General features: G+C 32.4%; 2 protein-coding genes across 2 annotated transcripts; one reads left to right on the forward strand and one right to left on the reverse strand.

The window, feature by feature from the left end:
* Positions 1-203: 203 nt before the first annotated feature.
* LOC144842844 (5'-nucleotidase domain-containing protein 3-like) lies at positions 204-9,681 on the reverse strand. Its single transcript, XM_078699396.1, has 15 exons — positions 9,530-9,681; positions 8,911-9,086; positions 8,436-8,510; positions 8,212-8,267; positions 7,702-7,792; positions 7,515-7,586; positions 7,095-7,151; positions 6,710-6,770; positions 6,231-6,333; positions 5,711-5,812; positions 5,335-5,419; positions 4,973-5,113; positions 3,053-3,139; positions 960-1,024; positions 204-821 (listed from the first exon to the last, which is right to left on the reverse strand). The coding sequence occupies exons 1-15, from the start codon at positions 9,675-9,677 to the stop codon at positions 566-568; spliced, it is 1,575 nt and encodes a 524-aa protein (XP_078555522.1). The 5' UTR covers positions 9,678-9,681; the 3' UTR covers positions 204-565.
* A 248-nt stretch (positions 9,682-9,929) lies between these two features.
* Positions 9,930-18,187, forward strand: LOC144842221 (dnaJ homolog subfamily C member 3-like). Its single transcript, XM_078698631.1, has 10 exons — positions 9,930-10,137; positions 10,773-10,880; positions 11,020-11,219; positions 11,481-11,624; positions 11,816-11,997; positions 12,388-12,507; positions 15,010-15,236; positions 15,689-15,818; positions 16,116-16,264; positions 16,692-18,187. The coding sequence occupies exons 1-10, from the start codon at positions 10,065-10,067 to the stop codon at positions 16,835-16,837; spliced, it is 1,479 nt and encodes a 492-aa protein (XP_078554757.1). The 5' UTR covers positions 9,930-10,064; the 3' UTR covers positions 16,838-18,187.
* The last annotated feature ends 2,825 nt before the right edge of the window (positions 18,188-21,012 follow it).

Consider the following 21,012-nt stretch of genomic DNA (forward strand, 5'->3'; position numbering starts at 1 on the left):
TACACATTTTTGTCAAAATAGTTTGATAGTGTAAACAGAGCTTTAAGGTGAATACATTTTTAGTTATGCACCAACATGTGATGTGAGCAAAATAAGATAAAACTACTTTATTACTTATTACTTGGCAGCATTACAAAGTTACTATTGCTAAAGGCTAGACATTGCTACATCCATCAATCACACACAATGATATAGGTGTTTACATTTCAGGGGCATTGAAGACTATTCACACCCTGACACTATAATACTTTTATTAATGAAAGACTAGTACTACTAATAAGTTGTATAAGTTATGGTGGGTACAGTTAGAAATGATTATATATTTTATAACCTTGTGCGTTCACAGTTTTTGTGTGTTCACAGTTTTTGTGCGGTCACAGTTTTTGTGCGGTCACAGTTTTTGTGCGTTCACAGTTTTTGTGCGTTCACAGTTTTTGTGCGTTCACAGTTTTTGTGCGTTCACAGTTTTTGTGCGTTCAGTTTTTAAGCTACAGTAGTTATCTTTCAGATTGATGGGTGTATGAGGGGTGTTGCTTTATCAACCCCTGTATCATTTATCAATATATTATTCAAAAATTCCCGACCAAGGCCCTTGTGCGGTCTCATCCTCAATATGCGGATGTAAATTAAAGTTCATCTCATGTGGTAGCGCTGCCCTCTGTGGGTAGAAACTGTGTTGTAACGAGTACGACAACAGGTTGTCTACAGATGACGTGTAAATGTCTGCGAAGCGTGAAAGACGACGGGAGAAATACGTTGGGTTGTGGTACGTGCGAAAGATGCTACCAAACTGGCGGTTGAACAATGTCTTTGTTATAACTCTAGAAAAAAGAATTGCAAAAAAATATTTAAAATATTATTGTAAAAATTAATGAAAACATTAATTTTTTTTTTTTTTTATTTGATTTTTTTAAAATTATGTTTATTAAAATTCTTCGGAAAAAAGGCAGATGACATACCTAAGTTGGTGGCGCTCTCTCAGCCATTCTTGTAAAACCGCTTGACACTCTGGATTCTCATAAACCTATAAAAAAAAACAAAGTATTCCAGCCAACTTTGTATTGTATTTTTTTTTCTGTATTCAATTAAAATTTAATATGAAAATATTCAGGGAACAAAGAAAATGGTTTTTTTTATGCATTAGGGGGCATCGTCAGTCATTTTAATATACCCAAAATTTCTAATAAATATGATCGAAAAGTAGAGATCTAGTTTATTGAACCATGAAGGATTTCCTCCATGATTGAACTGAAGGCAGTAGAGAGATAGGAAAGAATAAGATTAAATTGGTAACAAAAGATCGAATAATCCTAAGAAGGATAAAAGAAAAAAGACTAAGAGATAATCAAAAGCACTCTAATCTCCTGTGACCTGGTTGAGGTCACTAGGTTCAGACCCAATTTCGTGAAAGGTGTACATAAAATGTCTGTAGTTATTGTCTTCTTTATATTGTTGTTGTTACTCAGCGTTCTGATTTTGTTAGAAATTCCAACTAAAGTATATTTTGTGCCAACATTTTTTTCTTTTTACAAATATTAAGTGAATCGCCGTCTCGAACCGAGACTAGAATCCACTGTCTACAAAGACTAAATGAATGATTTAGGTCACTGCACATTTTCTCAGCCTAAACAGCTGATTCAAGTATTGGATTGAAAGACTGAACAGCAGCAAGATTATTATTTGAAAAGACATTTAAAATAAAACAATTTGTATTTTGTCTTTGACAGTTAGTGTATAGTTTATCATGGCTTACACTCTTCTCTCACTTTACATTGTAATTGTCAAAGAACAATACCATTGTGCAAATACAATACCAGTTTTCCTTTCACAGTACAATGCTACCATTTTTATACTGATTTTTAAACAATAAGACAATGACTTTATTCTGACCACAAAATAGTAAATCTATTGATCTATTTTATAGTTATGTTACAATATAATATGCTGATTATATTTACCAAAACCCCTGGTAGACAACTTTTACAGCAGTTTTTACTATTATATGTATTTACACTATTATATGTATTTACACTATTATATGTATTTACACTATTATATGTATTTACACTGGCAGTGTTGTTGTACACATCTTTGAATTATCAAAACAATATGTATATAATTTTTGTGATAATTTTGTATATTTTTTCCTTTAGTCTTTATTATAATTATTATATATATACATATCTTTATATAAATCCAAAGGCAAATTATTGAAAATGACAATTCTGTGGGTATACAACAGTACACATTTAATATTTTAATATCAGGTTGTATTAGCTATCATTTCATTAGAATTTTCAATTGATGTGCTCCAAAAACTAAAAAGTGTTTGATATAGGAAAAGTAATACAGGATTTGAAAGAGTTTTAAAACGACCAACAATGGAAATAACAAGTCTATTAATAACTGTTAACTACTGCGATAACAATGAACTATGGGTAATATATCAGTATGTTATTTGTATATTATCTAACGTGATATCATTTGACCCCTAAACCACAGGTTAAGCCATTGTTCTTGTCTTCTCAATATTTGTATGTGTTCTTAGGTCTTTGATTTGATATGGATATTTCAATAGATCACTAGACCTCATCAAATATTATTAATCTTAAAATAGTCAGTATGTTTCCAGATTGCTTGCTATCAAGATTTAAAAACACAATACAGTACACAGAAAATGCTATTTTGGCACAATCCAAATTTAGTACAAATTTGTTTAAATTCTATATTTGACTTTCCTTAGGTAAAGCGCATTGACTCTTAACTAAACTCCTCTCCTGATGTGCCCCCAATTATCTGATTTGAATGAGATAATTATCGGTTAATTTTTCTTGAGCGGAATCAGTTGAACCCTGTTTCCACAGGAAGTTTTATCAGTTAATTATTATCGGTTAATTATTGGCTGCGGAAACACGGCCTATGTCACTCTCCAGAGTAGCGTTGCATTGTGGTTCGCAAACTTGACAGATCCAGGATCCGGGGAGGGGGGTGGTCTGATTTATTACCCTATAAATATTTAGATGGATGGATGGTCCCTCGTCCGTCAGCTTACCTGATTTTTTTCAATGAGGGCCTGTAGCGTTAGCAACCAAACAACAGCTTGCTTGAAAGGTACAGAGTTGCTTGTTGTTATTTCAGACTAAAATATATAAAACATTATGATACAAGATTACATCATAGAAACTATTATATAAGGACTAAAGCTATGTCCACACTATCAAACTTTATGTGATGTCCCATATATGGACATGATGATGTCATATCACTACCCTATTTGGGCATATCACTACCATATTTGGGCACATCACACCAGTTTGATAGTGTAGACAGAGCCTCATATGAGGTAATTGAGGTAATTATAGTTTAGTTGTTATCTATACATTGGAATACATTGGTTAAGCCACTGTCAATCTGAATAAAGCAGGATTCATTGTATGATAAAACAATATTAAGTTAGATCATTGTAGTTGGCATTATTAATTAATGAGCTTAATAATTGTCTGATCATTGTGTATCTTGATATTGTTTGACAATAAAGACTTTATAGTCACATATTGGATACTTAACCTCATATTAACAGGATGTGTTTGAACTAAAAGTCACAAAACACAAACTCTACATTCTTCTTCTATTATATGAAACTTAATTTACTTTTGAGTGTCACTGTTTCATAGAAACTATCCGGCACTCATGTATATCATGTAGATCCAGATCAAAATAGAAATAATAATAATATAAAGAAAAATATAATAAGATAATAAAGCATTCATAACTGCCAAATGGAGAATGAAATTGGATCTTCCCTAGACTAGGTTCTAGCCTGTAAATTAGAAAAGATAAATATTTTGGCACATGTGGCGTTTCATACGTATAATATAATACCATTTTCAAAAATCAAAACGTTGACTCACTGGTGGACTAACATAAAAAAGACAATAACTACAGACTTGGGGCAAGTCTAGATCTTCCCCTGAATATAAATGATCATTTTCTGTTCTTTTTGTCATTTTTTTGGTATAAATTCAGAGTATATTGTAGATTCATTGACAGTTGTTGACATTTGTAGGTAATTTTCATCAACCATGGAAAATATTCTAATTAACAAAGCCATAAATTATTATATTCATAACTGATCCAACCAGCAGGAATACTAATAGCATAATATATGTCATTTACATGTACGTAATACTTGTAATAAATTTTTAAATTGTTTCTACAGGTAGCAAATAGAGCAAGTATGTTTACACAGCTGAATCCATGTAGGCAGTAAACAGCAACTCCGGAAAAAGTAACAATTGAATATAATACCAGTAACTTGTAGAATAAACAGTTATATAAATATTGCTAATTATTGTAATAGGAGGCTGTGTATAGCAATGTTTTGAATGGTTTTCCATAAGTGGGGTGCATGTACTGTACTGAGATTTCTGATATGAGATGGTGGAAGGGGGTGCGATAAAGCTCAAAAGGGGGTAGGGCCTTGGGGTGGTGGTGACATAAAGCTCAAAAAGGGTAGGGCCTTGGGGTGGTGGAAGGGGGTGCAATAAAGCTCAAAAGGAGGTAGGGCCTTGGGTTGGTGGAAGGAGTGCGATAAAGCTCAAAAGGGGATAGGTGGGTGGAAGGGGGTGTTAAAGCTAAAAAAGGGGAGCAGGCCCTTGGTAAGTGCAGTACAAAACATACAAGAAGCTTTGGAATTCTGTCATTTTCATCAAATTAATATCAGGTACCCGCTGAATCTGCTCATAGACTTTTAATATTGGATAAATGTGCAACTTTTACGAACTTTAGATTTTTTTAATCCCCTTTCATTGAATACAATGTAATCAATATTTTTTTTCTTTTTGTGCAATGCATAACTACTACTGAACACTTTAAGATACATGCCGTAGGCTGACTGAGTATTATGAAAATCAAAGATAGGGTATCTTTCTGTAAATGTACTCCCCGTTGAGGGGGTCTATTGAATCTGTACCTCTAATTCTGGGATGATAGCTCCTGTCCTCCATCCATGTTTAAGTGACGGGTCAGCCAGGTCACTGTACACATGATCTCCAAAATATAACACACCAGATTCGTTCCAATGAATTGAGTTTACAAATTTCTCAATGTTACCCTGCAAGAAAAAAAGGTGATTTTTGTACTCATTCATTCTTTATCTAGCCTTTGAAATGTAATGATAAAAAATGAACAAAACCACCATTTATTAGTTTTGAAGTCAATTGATGTCACCACAGAGTAAAGTTTGCATAAAATAAAAATAATTTAAGATAAAAAATAAGTAAATATGTTTGTAAGTTTATCATACGTCTTGTAAACATTGTTGTGTAATCATACCTCTAAATAAATCTTGCCCTTTTCTAGGTTGTTGACCTTTGACCACGCTGGTATACCAAGCTTTGTTGATATACACCTGAAAGGTCTAAAAATACAAAACAAACTTTTAAATAATATAATAAACAATTTCACTGTAAATGGTATCAGAACTTGACCTGAAGAGGGCAGTATACCCTATATTCATACATAACTACAGAAATATAATATATTACAGATTTTTAAAAAGTGATTGAAACAGCTTATATTTTGTCATTATTGTGGATGAGGGAAATGTATTAGAGCATTGCTCTGGCTTTAGAAATATTCTGTTGGATAAATTCACATTCAAAATATTGGTTGAGATTTGGTAAACTTTTGAAACTTGTTGTATGTATACCTTGATGTGTCATTGAAGAAGTATGGTTTTCTTGCCTGGGTCACAACAACATCAAACATTTCTCGCCAGTTATGTCCGCATAAATATTGCATTCCTCGATCCCTAAAACATAAAATAATATTGAGAATGTACATTAAGGAGTTGGCACCATATTTTCCACCCGACTACCCATAGATGCCAATACCTTTATATTTCCTAATAGCACCCTCTATGCTTTGATATATTTTTCAGCATGTTATAGCACCCTCTATGCTTTGCACATACTTTAATAAAACGAGATATTTCATTTTTCCAAGTTACGGGTGTGTTTTATTAAATTGCACTCTGTTTGAAACCCTTTCGAATCCAGATTTTTAAATAGGGGGGAGGGGGTGTGGGGGAAGGGCCTAAAAATGGTGAAATGAGAGGCTGAGCTTAATTTGATGTCCTATCTTTTCCATTACAATTTTCGACTGCCCCGGCCGGCTGCCCCACCTTGAGTCCGCCCCTGACTGTATTATAGCAAAGTTTGTTTACATACACAAAATGGAAGTGACTATTTGTAATGAGAAACAACTTCTTGCCAGCTGTGTGTAGTCTGCTCAACAGCTTCACAACCTGATGTTCATTCTTTAGATATTTAGCTGCAAAGAAATGGAAGTAAATGTGATAAAATTGTCAGAGAAATAATACTGGTCAAGTTGAGCCAAACTAAAGGATAGTATTCGACTGGTCACTCGCAAACAACTTGCAATGAGCTACATAAACTGCTCGCATATACAGTGAGAATTATCTGCTCAGAACAGTCTCTGTCTACACATTTGATGTACCCAAATATGGTAGTGATATGCTCAAATATGGTAGTGATATGACATCATCATGTCCATATATGGGCACATCACATTAACTTTGATAGTGTTGACAGTCACACAAACACAGTACTACAGTATTAACACAATTAGGCTACTATGGGGCATTTCATCTCCTATCGAGGGTCAAATGTATTTAGTATCACAGTACCTGGATTTTCCATGACTTCATTATGCATTTCTCCCGCAAAATGAACTTGTTTGACTGAATTCTATAATGAAAATAAAACTTTATTTTATACTCACTTGGTCATTTGTGAAGAAAAGTAGTAGTTTTGAAATGCAAGGTATAAATTTAAAGAAGGTATAAATAAGAAGTTAGTCTTATCTTAAGTTCATATAATATACTCACTAGTCCAAGTTTTAGACCGAAATTAGTAAAAGGATAGATATTTTGGCACATAAGGCGTTTCATATGTATCAAAAATAAAAAAATGCTGACTGGTGGACTAACATAAAAAAGATAATAACTCGAGACTTGGGGCAAGTCTACATACTAAGAAGTTAGTCTTCTCTTTTTAAGTTCACATACTCACATGAATATCATCAAACAAGTTGGCAGGACAGTAATCAATGTTGTGATTTTCTAAATACTGAAGGAAAAAATGAAAACAACAATATTAATTTTTTTTAAATACCGTATATTCTCGGGTATAATCCCACTTTGGGTCTAATCCCCCTACTTTATGTCTGATTTTACAAACAGGCATATCCTTGGGTATAGTCCCAGTATTGAGTTTTGATCTGGATGTAGGCCTCTTTATAGCCAGTTCAGATGATTACCAATCATTTTTTTAAGCAGGGTTTCCCAGGGTATAGTCCCACCCCACACATTTTGTGGTCTATGTGGGTGGGATATATGTTATATGTTTTTTAATCAGAAAGCTGGATGATGATGACAGTGCTGTTGATAAGGGTTTTATAATAATGTTCAAGTTGATTTTAAAGTACATTACTTCTATAACATTTGCAAGTAAAGCCATTTCAGGAATTGAAAATATGTCCATAAGCTGTCGCATATTTTGTCCCTGTAAAGAAAAAATAAATTAAATTTCACTGAATCTGAAAGCTTGCTTTTTCTACATGTTTATTTGTTTAAGGTCAAAGGTCAAACTTAATTATGCAAAAGATTCCATTACACACCTTGCCATGAAATGAGCTCATGTACGTTACTGGAATGTGAACACTGTCATATTCCTCGATGACCTCTTCATTGCTTAACTGTCGGTGACCCCTGAAAAATAACGGTTTAAAAAATATAAATGAAACTACTATACATATCAATTGAACACACTTTTCAAGACCTGTATTAGTGAGTTTAACCAGACTTATACGCAATCAGTGGCGTAATGGCTATGAGCGCTCTCTGGCTAAACCCAGGGGCCCCGGAGCTGATGGGGGCCTCTGAGTAGTGTCCAGAGGGAAAAAATGCATTAAAATATGTTGAGAAAGGCCCTCCAGCGTTGGAGGGCCACTTAGGGTTCCTAAACCAGAGGCCTAAGCCATCTGCGTTACGCCACTGATTGCAATTCTGTTTTATTTCTTGTAGCAAATGGTCATAGATTGGTTTAATATGGACAGTAAATTCATCTGCCTTATATTATAAATTTAGGAAAATTGAAAGCAAAATGAAACAAAAATTAAAATAAGTACTTGAATACAGAACCAAGTTGAATTCGATGAAAAGCGTCTATCTTCAAAAGTAATCCCTGGAAAAAAAAATATAAATAAAACATTTTCTAAATCAAAATCAATTTACTAGTACTGTAGTAAAACACAGAAGCACTGATTATGTTTATATAACAGTTTAAAACTGACTCCAAATAACGAGAGGCAAGCCATCGTTTTAATATTTATTTGAAAGATATTAAACATACCTTATGGATGTCATAATGTAAGCCTCTTATAGCAAAGGTGGGGTCATAGGGCACATCTTTTATTCCTGGTGGAAACTATCGAGAAAATGAATTAAAAACAAATAATAATTTAATATGGTATTATTGTATAAAACTAGAATGATAATATGGTACTGTTTGTCAAAAATAATGTTCAATCTTTTTATGAATTCTTGAGGCTGACAATTTATAGTTTTCTTTCCACAATGATGAAAAGCAAAAACAAAATGTTAAATTGTATATATGAATATTTATTGTTTGATTCCAAAATGTATTTTAAGTGGAGAGAGGCACTACTGTATATGTCAGTAAATAATTCTTAGTCCTCTATCCATGATGGTGGTCATATAATGCTTTGCATTTCTTCTCTTTTTTAATGTATTTATATGTTTCATATGGACAGTTTGTCTGAAATAAAGTTGAATTATGAATATTGCATCTCTTTCATTATACCTACCAGTTTCTTCTCCATTAATATCTGTAGTGCCATTTTGTATATAAGTTGATCAAGCTCAACAGTGTAGTCTGCCAGTGTGTAATCATAATCAAATCCATAGATGTTGATATCTCCTAGATTCAACTCATTATTTGAAAACACACCCTTTGGGTTTATGTGATGCAAATCACTTTTTGCTGAAAAATAAACAAAGTTTGCCCTTTTAATTTATCAAGAAACTGAAATAAGAAGTGTGTGCCTCACAATTGTTGGGGAATGGTCGAATAAAGCCTCACATTTTTGGGGATGGTAACACGATTTCTCTTTGCATACATTTTGCATGGAAGGATGGCTCACATGCCTCGCTGCCTCGCACACACACTGTTCCATTTGTAACAAGAGAAGCCAGATTAAGTTTTAGGTCTATTTTATTATTAGGTTATATATATTTGTTCTATTATTATAATATATGTGTATTCATTATAAACTAATACACGGTAAATCTATATATTCATTCAATATTGGCTAGGCCTAGGCTTGCATAATTTTATTTCAACCAGTCAGACAGGCATCCAGGGACCAGACAATATGATTGCCGCCACACAAAACGAAAAAGACAGGCCAGGCCTAGGATAGCTACCTAGCTTTTCGCAATAATCCTTTGATAATTTATAAAGGCGCCACAGATCACCGCTTGTAGCATTGGAATCTTTGTTCCAAGAATTACTTAAATAATAAGAACGATAACTCAAAAATCTATGAGTATGTCTTGCAAATGTCCTTCTCATGGGCGCCGCCATTATTGTTTTCGTTGTTTCATAAACATTTTTATAAACTTATTTTTAGCTTGACAAAAAAAATTTATTTGATAGGCTAAACAATAAAATATATTTTAAAGTTTATTATTTATGAATAAAAATGATTTATATTTAAATGTTAAAGAAAATATTAAATATTATCATTATACGACAGGCAGTTAACAAGTTTGTGTCAAGTTTAGGGTCAAAACTGACCAATGAAATCACAACACATCGGGTTGCGAATTCGACGTGGTTGTTTTTCGACAACAATTGTGAATGAGTGTTATGTTTTTGTAGTGTTCTTTTCATTTAGTTGAATTCCTTGTCACTACTGCATGGTGTCAGTATCCCAGTACTCTTGAGGAATTTTACAAGATGAAAAACATTTATAATTTTTTATCTTCTTTTCCAATTCTACTAGTAACTATTGGTCTTGGACATGAAAAAGGTAGGCCTAACTTAACTTTAAACGACCAACATTTTCAGTCAGGGTCAGGCACCACCTGTCACACGTCAGCTTGCATGTATGTAGTGAAGTGTAGGTGGAAGGGCTTGTCAATGAATTGTGGAGAACATAAAAATAGATCACTGTATATTAGGAATAATTATGTAGGCCTAATGTAGTAGCCTAGCTAGTTAGGCATACTTAACTGAAGTTACTTAAAATTAGTATATTTTTTAATTTATTTTATTTAGGCCTAGGCCTATTTAAATCTTGGAAAATGAGTTTCTTATAAATAATCTGTTTTACTTTAAATATTCAGGTGGTGTTCAGTATGCCTCGACCTGGACTGGTTGTTTAATATAATAAAAACCAGTGCTTGGTTACTTAGTTTGTATAATAGATAGGCCTATTGTAGGTTATATTTCTAGTTTTATTGTGACTTCTGTTATTTAATTTAATAAATTTGTTGAGAATAAAACCTTATACTGGTGGTTTGTGTAGTGTGTGTATGGTGTACTGTGTTACTTGCGAAACCATAGACCTACTCTAGACCTCAAATACAACTATACACATGTTTCTACAATAATAAAATAACATTTTTGAAAAAGGAATAATTTATTTATTTTTTTACTTTGTAGGAGTTGATGCCACTCAGAAGGATGCCTCGAGGCATATGGAGAATGGTAATGCCTTATTGGCCGCTGGTCAGCTCGCCGAGGCACTGAACCATTACAATTCAGCAATTGGTATGTTCATTCAAGCATAAAAGACAATTTTATTTAGTTCATGCTTACATTTTACTTGAAATTATACGTTCAAAATGTGGTGGTTATTCACTAAAAAGTTCTTAGCTAAAATTCACATTCCATTTTCTTTCTTTTACAGAGAATGACCCAGATAATTTCATGGCATACTACAGGAGGGCGACCGTTTATTTGGCAATGGGCCGCTCCAAGTCGGCGTTGCCAGACTTGAAGAAGAGCAGTGTGTTAAATAAAGCATTTTCACCGGCTCTTGTTAACCATGGAAACATCCTTATGAAACAAGGTCAACTGGCAGCCGCGAAGAAAGACTATGAAGCAGTTGTAAGTTGTTATTTGGGGTGAAGGTCATAGTTGATAGGTCAAACCAAGGTTAAGGATATAATATATGTATCAGTGGCGGATCCAGTATTTTGAAATAGTGGGGCACAGGGTTTAAAAATGGTGAAATGGCGCTCTGAGCTTAATTTGATGTCCTATCTTTTGCAAAATATAGGATCCACCCTGTGAATATGATTTAATGTGAGTATTTAGTTTTTTTTTTGGAATTTGTAAGTGATTTAAATACTCTGTTTTGTTCTACAGATAGCCAATGATCCAAGCAATAAAGAAGCCAATGAGAAGCTGAGGCTGGTTGATCCATTAATGGCAAACATAAAGCAAGGCGACGCCCTCATGAAGTCCAGGAACTTCCAAGAGGCCCTTCAATATTATAATGCCGTTATAGATGTAAGAGATTCAACAATAATTTGGTTTAGAATTTATCCAGAATTCAATTTTCATTTTTGCATAGCACTATCTTATTGTTTTGTTGTTCTCTGTGTGACTGCCTCAAAAGAACAATTTTATAAATATGAAATATATTTAAAATATTTTTTCTACCAATTTTTAATTAGAATTATTAATTGATTTTCTTCCAGCATTGTATATGGTTTCCAGATGTACGAATAAATCGTGCTGAATGTTACCTTCAAGTAGGAGAAGTATATAAAGCAATTGACGACTACAAAGTGATAGTAAAACTGACCAATGACAACACACAAGGCTACTATAAAATGAGCGGTCTTCACTATCAAATTGGAGATTTAGAAGATGCTTTAGTGTAAGTGTTGCTTATACACAGTTGGGTTTTTTAAAGATCATACAGAATAAATATATATATATAGGCTTTGTAGGAATATAGAAATCAGAGAAATAAATGTTGGGGTTACCGCGGACTACGTTGTAATATAGGCAGAGAAAAAAATAATAATATCAAACATATATAAAGCTCTCTTTACCGGAGTCTCACAGCACAACATGAAAAGAATAACTACTGAAATAGGTCAGTTTTCAGGAGAGATTTGAATTGAAAAGAGGAGGGAGTGTAATAACTTCAATAATAAAAGGCCTATCAATGTGCATAAACCAAAAACAGTATGTTTAATCTACCGTATAATACCATCATTGAAGCATTCATAAATTTTAATAATTCAATTTTTTTTTATTTCAGTGATATTCGTGAATGTTTGAAGTTAGATCCAGAACACAAAGAATGTTTTCCATTTTACAAAAATATTAAAAAACTAAACAAGCAATTAACGAAAGCAAAAGATTACGAAAATGAAGAAAGGTGAGTTTTATTTTTCACTTATTAATTTGCATGTTTTTACTCAATAACATCAATAGCATAATTGTATTCTAAATAGAAGATATAATAAATGGAAAGGTTCCAAAATAAATGTATGTATTATTATTACTGTCAAAATTTGTTTTCGAAGTTCTTAAAGTTAGTGAAAATATTATTTAAGTTTGTTATTTACTTGTTTACTTGTTTCCCGTACACTTTCGTCTACGGGATCGAGGCGAAGCACTCAGTGCTTAAAAGCCCCTCTTAGCAATAAAATCATATTCAATATAGGGTGAAAACTTCAGCGGGTGGTTAGACCATGCGACGTTAAGTTTTGCTTTGAACGAGTTCACCGTAGCACATGCAACTACATCCGTAGGCAGAGCATTCCATAAGAGAATAACTCTCCTGGAGAAGGTGTCCCTCCTGATATTAAGACGAGAGCTTTTAAACTTGAGTTTATATGTGTGTCCACGGGTCCGAGATTCTAGATCAAATTCAAAAAATGTGTTGATCGAGATACGATCGAAACCCTTAACAATCCTAAAAACTTGGATAATATCCGCTCTCTGCCTTCGATATCTCATAGTAGGAAGACCAAGAATTCTCAAACGTTGTTCATAAGGGATATTTCGGTACCTAGGAATCAATCTTGTTGCTCTTTGCTGGACCTTCTCTATTTCATCCTGATCTCGTTTTCTAATAGGATTATAAACAGTGTTACAATATTCAAGCGTTGGCCTGACAATAGACTTATACAGCTTCAAAAATCCATCTTTATTCAAGAATTTAAAAGATCTATAAATCATTCCTAGTTTCTTATTAGCCCTTTTACAGATATCCGCTACATGCAAATTAAAGATTAAACTAGGATCAAAGGTAACACCCAGATCTTTCTCCTGCTTTACCTCATGTAGTAAATTACCAGCCATTGAATACAAGAACTTAAGATTATCACGACCATAATGAAATACCTTACACTTAGTGTCATTAAATGGCAATTGCCAAACATTAGACCAATGGGAAGCACTGTCAATGTCTCTCTGAAATAAATCAGCATCATCAATGTTATTGACCACTCTATACAACTTAGTGTCGTCTGCAAATAAACGTATACTAGATTCGACAACATCAGGTAAATCGTTAATGAAGATTGAAAATAAGATTGGGCCCACAACGCTACCCTGTGGAATTCCACTTAATACTGGAGCCTGTGATGATAATTGACCATTGACACTAACTCGTTGCGTTCTATTTGACAAATAATTAGAGAACCAACCTAGTAGATTTCCCGTAATACCAAAACCTTTCAATTTGACTAGAAGCCTTTGGTGTGGCACACTATCAAAAGCCTTTTTATAGTCTAAATAGACACAATCAAAGCTATCATGGTTATCCAGGTTAGTAGTCCAACTCTCCAGGACATCAAGTAGTTGTAATGCACATGATCTACCCTGTCTGAATCCAAATTGTTCGTTGCACAAAAGACCATTACTCTCCAGATACATTACAAGTTTATCCCTAATAATCCTTTCCATCATTTTCCCTATGACCGACGTTAAACTAACCGGTCTATAGTTAGCCGGGTCCTCCCTTTTGCCTTTTTTGAATATAGGTATTACAATTGCCTCCTTCCACGATAGAGGGACCTTCTGATCATTGAATAATCTAGTGAATATTAGACTGAGAGGGTAAGCAATTTGATCCTTTAATTCAATCAAAACCCGTGGGTGAAAGCCATCAGGGCCAGCTGACTTATCTATAACTAAGTTAGACAACAGCTTGTGAATATCTTCTACACTAAACTCAATATCTGACAAAGAAGCCTCAATCTTTTTATCCAGATTTGGAACATTCGATAAGTTCTCCTTACAAAAGACACTGCTAAAAAAAGAATTAAAAGACTCGGCTTTCTCTTGGTCATCTACAACAAGTTTACCCTCAAAATTTCTAAGAGTTGGAATACCAGATCTGGTTTTTAACTGAGAATTTACATAGCGCCAGAAAGACTTTTCATTGACTTTAACCTCATTTGCAATCTTATTTTCAAGGATGCTTTTAGAACTCTTAATCAAGTTGACAGTATCATTCCTTACTCTAATAAACGTGTTCCATTTGACACTAGCACTTTCATGCCCTTTACGCTTTGCTTTGATATACTGTTTCCAGATATACTGTTTTTATTATCGCCTACTATTTGTATGCCATGTTGGACACTGTTATCCCCAGTTGTCAATAAAGAATAATATAATATATGTATGAAATATTTTCATATTTGAGGACGAAATAAAGTGAAATTGAAATCAATAATTGCCACAGGGGTTTTTATTGGAATATTATTATTGTATTGTATTCATACAATTCTGTACTATTGTTTGTTCTTTAAATATATTACTGCATAAGTACTTTCTCCTTAGTAACAATACTAGGCTTATTTTATGATGATAGGCATATTGAGATGAAAATAATTCTATGCTAATAGACATGCCTTGTTTTTATGAACAGTTATGATGATGCTATAGGAAAATATGAAGCTGCCAAGAAAACGGAACCCAATAATTGGTCGTACGTATCAAGGGCAGACAGAGGCATCTGCCATTGTTTAGTAAAATCTTTTAAAACATCAGAAGCAATTACTAAATGTAAAGAGGTACTTGACGATGATGTAGAGAATATTGATGTTTTATTAGATATTGGAGAAGCTTATATACAAAATGAAGAATTCCAAAAAGGTATAGTTGCTAACATATATTTTTTGTTCAGGTAATTCTTGTACGGTATCATATCTAGCGACAATAAACCCTATGCTGTATTGTGGCTTCTGACAGCGTACATTGTTCAGTATCGTCTCTCCTAACAGCATATATTATCCAGTATTCTGTCTCCTAACAGCATACAACTTTTAGATATTAACATAACCGAACCCTGTAAATAATAATCTCTTACTACACTGCTGTATCCCATATGGGATGGCGATTGCAGTCAGAAGACACGATACAGCAGGATGTTTATTGTAGCTAGACAGGATACTGCTCCGTTAATGTTTGTTTTGTTATTGAGTTGTTTTTCTATTGTATTCTTGGAAGTTCATATGGAATATATTTATCAAAATGAAATCCCACTATACATTTACACACATTAATGTTGTTATAATTTGTATATTTTTTTCTTGTTCATATTTTAGCCATTGATGAATTTACAAAAGCACATAATTTAGAAGACAGTCAACGAACACAAGATGCTTTAAAAAAAGGCAATAAATTACTTAAACAATCACTAAAACGAGATTACTATAAAATTTTAGGAGTTAAAAGGTATGTCAATATTGAATGTTATAAATAAGAAATGTTAAAAGGAATGTTAAAAATAAGGTACCACTTTTTGAAGCTTATTTTAAAAGCTCTGTCTACACTATCAAACAACAAAAGTGTGATATGCCCAAATATGGTAGTGATGTGCCCAAATATGATAGTGATATGACATCATCATGCCCATATATGGATGCATCACATTTGTTTTTTGATAGTGTAGGCAGAGCTCAAGTTACCATTAGGATGTGTATTCAATGCAAGTAATTTGTTTCTTATATCGTTTTTATTTTTCACTTGTAGAAATGCAAATAAGAGAGAGATAATAAAGGCATATCGTAGTTTAGCTGTCCAATGGCATCCAGATAAATTTGAGGATGCTGAAGAAAAAGTAAAAGCAGAGAAAAAGTTTATAGATATTGCAGCGGCAAAAGAAGTGTTAACAAACCCAGGTAAGGTTTCAAGTTTGTAATATTTATTTACAGACTGACAAAAAAAAAAGAATGCAATAAATAATGATATAAGGTCAGAGTTTGAAGGCAGATTCCCTGAAAGATGAAGAAAGACATCTTGTGTTGGGCAAGCCTTACAAAAGAAAAATTATCTTATATATTATCATCTCATTTTACTATGTTTACAGTATCTTAACTATCTGTATTCAAGATGAGGAGTTAGTATATGTTCTGAGATAGAATCAGTCAGTCCAACATTTATTTCAGGGTGGGATATACCATTTCAAATGTAGTTTAGAACTTTACCAGGACAGGTCACATATCACATCACATAAAAATGTGTGTAATATCAACAAATGCTCTCTCTTAAATGAGTTGATTTTAATTATTGTAGTAATGTTTTAAAAACTTTTTTTTTGTAATTCAGAAATGCGTGAAAAGTTTGACCGTGGTGAGGATCCACTGGACGCAGAAGAGCAACAACAGAGTAATCGGGGCAATTGGGGTAGTCCATTCGGTTTCAACCCATTTGGAGGCGGAGGAGGCCATTCATTTAAATTCCACTTTAATTAGACTATATTATTTTCAGTTTAGTCAAACCGGTCATATTTTACTTATTCAATAACTTTTCGTTACACACTATGAGTAGATTTATATTTATGTATTTTTAAAATGGTATAAATAATTACTGCGATGTCAGATCTGTATATTTAGGTATAGTATTAAACAACAGGTATTTTGTTTATCTCTGTTTATGAGCCTCATCTACAAAATACCAGCCAATGAAAATCAAAGTGGATGTGTTTGTTTATATAATACAGTACTTTGATTGGCCAACAATATGTGTAGTACAAATAGATACTAAACACCTTTCAGTATAAATGCCATTACAGCATAATGGCATACCCTAATGCTCTGTCTACACTATCAAATTAGTTTGACAAAAAAAAGGTGTGATGTGCCCAAATATGGTAGTGATATGACATCATGTCCATATATGGGCACATCACATTTTTTTTCACATAAAGTTTGATAGTGTAGACAGAGCTTTATACATACAACACTGTTGTAAAGTTTTATAAGGGACTGTAAAGCTCTGTCTACACTATCAAACTAGTTTGACAAAATTTTCAAATATGGGCACATCACATATTTTTGTCACATAAGTTTGATGGTGTAGACAGAGCTTAAAGGTAGTTTGCATATATTTTGTCCATTTAATGCTATTCTTCAATTGTATCCTCTTTTTTTTACATAATCTAATAGAACTGATTAACCTTTGACCCTACATGTTTGCTTTTATTTGTCAGTAAAATTATTAAAATGGTCACCTATAATTCGTCAAAGTGACGAATTAAATTCTAGTTTTAATTATAATGGATTCAACTCTAACAGAATTGTCATTTATCGCCTTATGTGGTTGAACATTAATGTTTTAACATAAAGAAATAACATTGTTTGCTAAGAATAAATAGTTAATGTTGAATTTTAGAAGCTATGCAATATGGTACAACATAGTCTGCATGTCCAGTTGGGGTCTCAGATGGGTTAATGTATGTTTTATGTTTCAAGATGTTTTAAGCCAATTCATTAGCCTAGCACTACGTTTAACACGTCACTAGTTATGATTCTTATAACTAATGTGTATGTTAATAATTTAAGTTAATGTCTATTTTATAATACTGTACAATGTTAGTACATTATAGTAGTGTTGGTTTGCATCCTAGAATGGGAAAGGGAAAAATAATTTCGCATATTGGACTTTTTTGTTTTATTTTAACAAAAGTGTAAAGATATTTTTTAAAACTAATTTGAATTTTATTGTATGACTAATCTCTACAAACATGTTTTTTTAGTCATAAATATTCTCTTTTTGTAGATGAGGCAAAAAGGTTGTAAGTGTGTTTTTTATTTTGTATGAGGGAAGTTCGGGTTAGAGAATACAAAGAAATTCTTGCAAAATAACCCAATCATGGTCTTGGTAAAATTCAATTTGTTGTATGTGTTATTTCTATGTGCATCGCCTCTACCACCGTGTTACGATGTCATAGGTCATCGTTTGCGTTTTCATAAAAAAAAATTTTTTCTAAAAAATGCCCAAAATATCGACTTTTTAAAATGCAATTATAATGCAAAAATATGGCTATATATGCACATATATTGCTTTGCAACATCTTATAGAGCCATAATAACCAGTTTTGTCGAAAAATAAAAGGGTCGAAATTTTGCCATTTTTAGAAAAAATCCCTGTACTATAGTACAGGGATTTTTCCTAAAAATGCCCAAAATATCGACTTTTTAAAATGCACTTTTTATTCAATAATATGGCTATATATGCACATATATTGCTTTGTATCATCTTATAGAGCCATAGTAACCAGTTTTGTCGAAAATAAAAGGGTCGAAATTTTGCCATTTTTGGAAAAAATCCCTGTACTATAGTACAGGGATTTTTCCTAAAAATGCCCAAAATATCGACTTTTTAAAATGCATTTTTTATGCAATAATATGGCTATATATGCACATATATTGCTTTGTAACATCTTATAGAGCCATAGTAACCAGTTTTGTCGAAAAATAAAAGGGTCGAAATTTTGTCATTTTTAGAAAAAATCCCTGTACTATTAGTACAGGGATTTTTCCTAAAAATGCCCAAAATATCGATTTTTTTAATGAAATTATTATTCAAAAATATGGCTATATATGCACATATATTGCTTTGTATCATCTTATAGAGCCATAGTAACCAGTTTTGTCGAAAAATAAAAGGGTCGAAATTTTGCCATTTTTGGAAAAAATCCCTGTACTATAGTACAGGGATTTTTCCTAAAAATGCCCAAAATATCGACTTTTTAAAATGCATTTTTTATGCAATAATATGACTATATATGCACATATATTGCTTTGTAACATCTTATAGAGCCATAGTAACCAGTTTTGTCGAAAAATAAAAGGGTCGAAATTTTGTCATTTTTAGAAAAAATCCCTGTACTATAGTACAGGGATTTTTCCTAAAAATGCCCAAAATATCGACTTTTTTTAAAATGCAATTATAATGCAAAAATATGGCTATATATGCACATATATTGCTTTGTAACATCTTATAGAGCCATAGTAACCTGTTTTGTCGAAAATAAAAGGGTCGAAATTTTGTCATTTTTAGAAAAAATCCCTGTACTATAGTACAGGGATTTTTCCTAAAAATGCCCAAAATATCGACTTTTTAAAATGCAATTTTTATGCAATAATATGGCTATATATGCACATATATTGCTTTGTAACATCTTATAGAGCCATAGTAACCTGTTTTGTCGAAAATAAAAGGGTCGAAATTTTGCCATTTTTAGAAAAAAATCCCTATACTATAGTACAGGGATTTTTCCTAAAAATGCCCAAAATATCGACTTTTTAAAATGCAATTATAATGCAAAAATATGGCTATATATGCACATATATTGCTTTGTAACATCTTATAGAGCCATAGTAACCTGTTTTGTCGAAAATAAAAGGGTCGAAATTTTGCCATTTTTAGAAAAAAATCCCTGTACTATAGTACAGGGATTTTTCCTAAAAATGCCCAAAATATCGAATTTTTTAAATGAAATTATTATGCAAAAATATGGCTATATATGCACATATATTGCTTTGTATCATCTTATAGAGCCATAGTAACCAGTTTTGTCGAAAAATAAAAGGGTCAAAATTTTGCCATTTTTGGAAAAAATCCCTGTACTATAGTACAGGGATTTTTCCTAAAAATTTCCAAAATATCGAATTTTTTTAATGAAATTATTATGCAAAAATATGGCTATATATGCACATATATTGCTTTGTATCATCTTATAGAGCCATAGTAACCAGTTTTGTCGAAAAATAAAAGGGTCGAAATTTTGCCATTTTTGGAAAAAATCCCTGTACTATTAGTACAGGGATTTTTCCTAAAAAATGCCAAAAATATCGACTTTTTAAAATGCAATTTTTATGCAATATTATGGCTATATATGCACATATATTGCTTTGTAACATCTTATAGAGCCATAGTAACCTGTTTTGTCGAAAATAAAAGGGTCGAAATTTTGCCATTTTTAGAAAAAAATCCCTGTACTATAGTACAGGGATTTTTCCTAAAAATGCCCAAAATATCGAATTTTTTAAATGAAATTATTATGCAAAAATATGGCTATATATGCACATATATTGCTTTGTATCATCTTATAGAGCCATAGTAACCAGTTTTGTCGAAAAATAAAAGGGTCAAAATTTTGCCATTTTTGGAAAAAATCCCTGTACTATAGTACAGGGATTTTTCCTAAAAATTTCCAAAATATCGAATTTTTTTAATGAAATTATTATGCAAAAATATGGCTATATATGCACATATATTGCTTTGTATCATCTTATAGAGCCATAGTAACCAGTTTTGTCGAAAAATAAAAGGGTCGAAATTTTGCCATTTTTGGAAAAAATCCCTGTACTATAGTACAGGGATTTTTCCTAAAAAATGCCAAAAATATCGACTTTTTAAAATGCAATTTTTATGCAATATTATGGCTATATATGCACATATATTGCTTTGTAACATCTTATAGAGCCATAGTAACCTGTTTTGTCGAAAATAAAAGGGTCGAAATTTTGCCATTTTTAGAAAAAAATCCCTGTACTATAGTACAGGGATTTTTCCTAAAAATGCCCAAAATATCGAATTTTTTTAATGAAATTATTATGCAAAAATATGGCTATATATGCAC

The sequence above is a fragment of the Antedon bifida genome, chromosome 5, assembly GCF_963402885.1.
Source record: "Antedon bifida chromosome 5, ecAntBifi1.1, whole genome shotgun sequence".
Lineage (NCBI taxonomy): Eukaryota > Metazoa > Echinodermata > Crinoidea > Comatulida > Antedonidae > Antedon > Antedon bifida.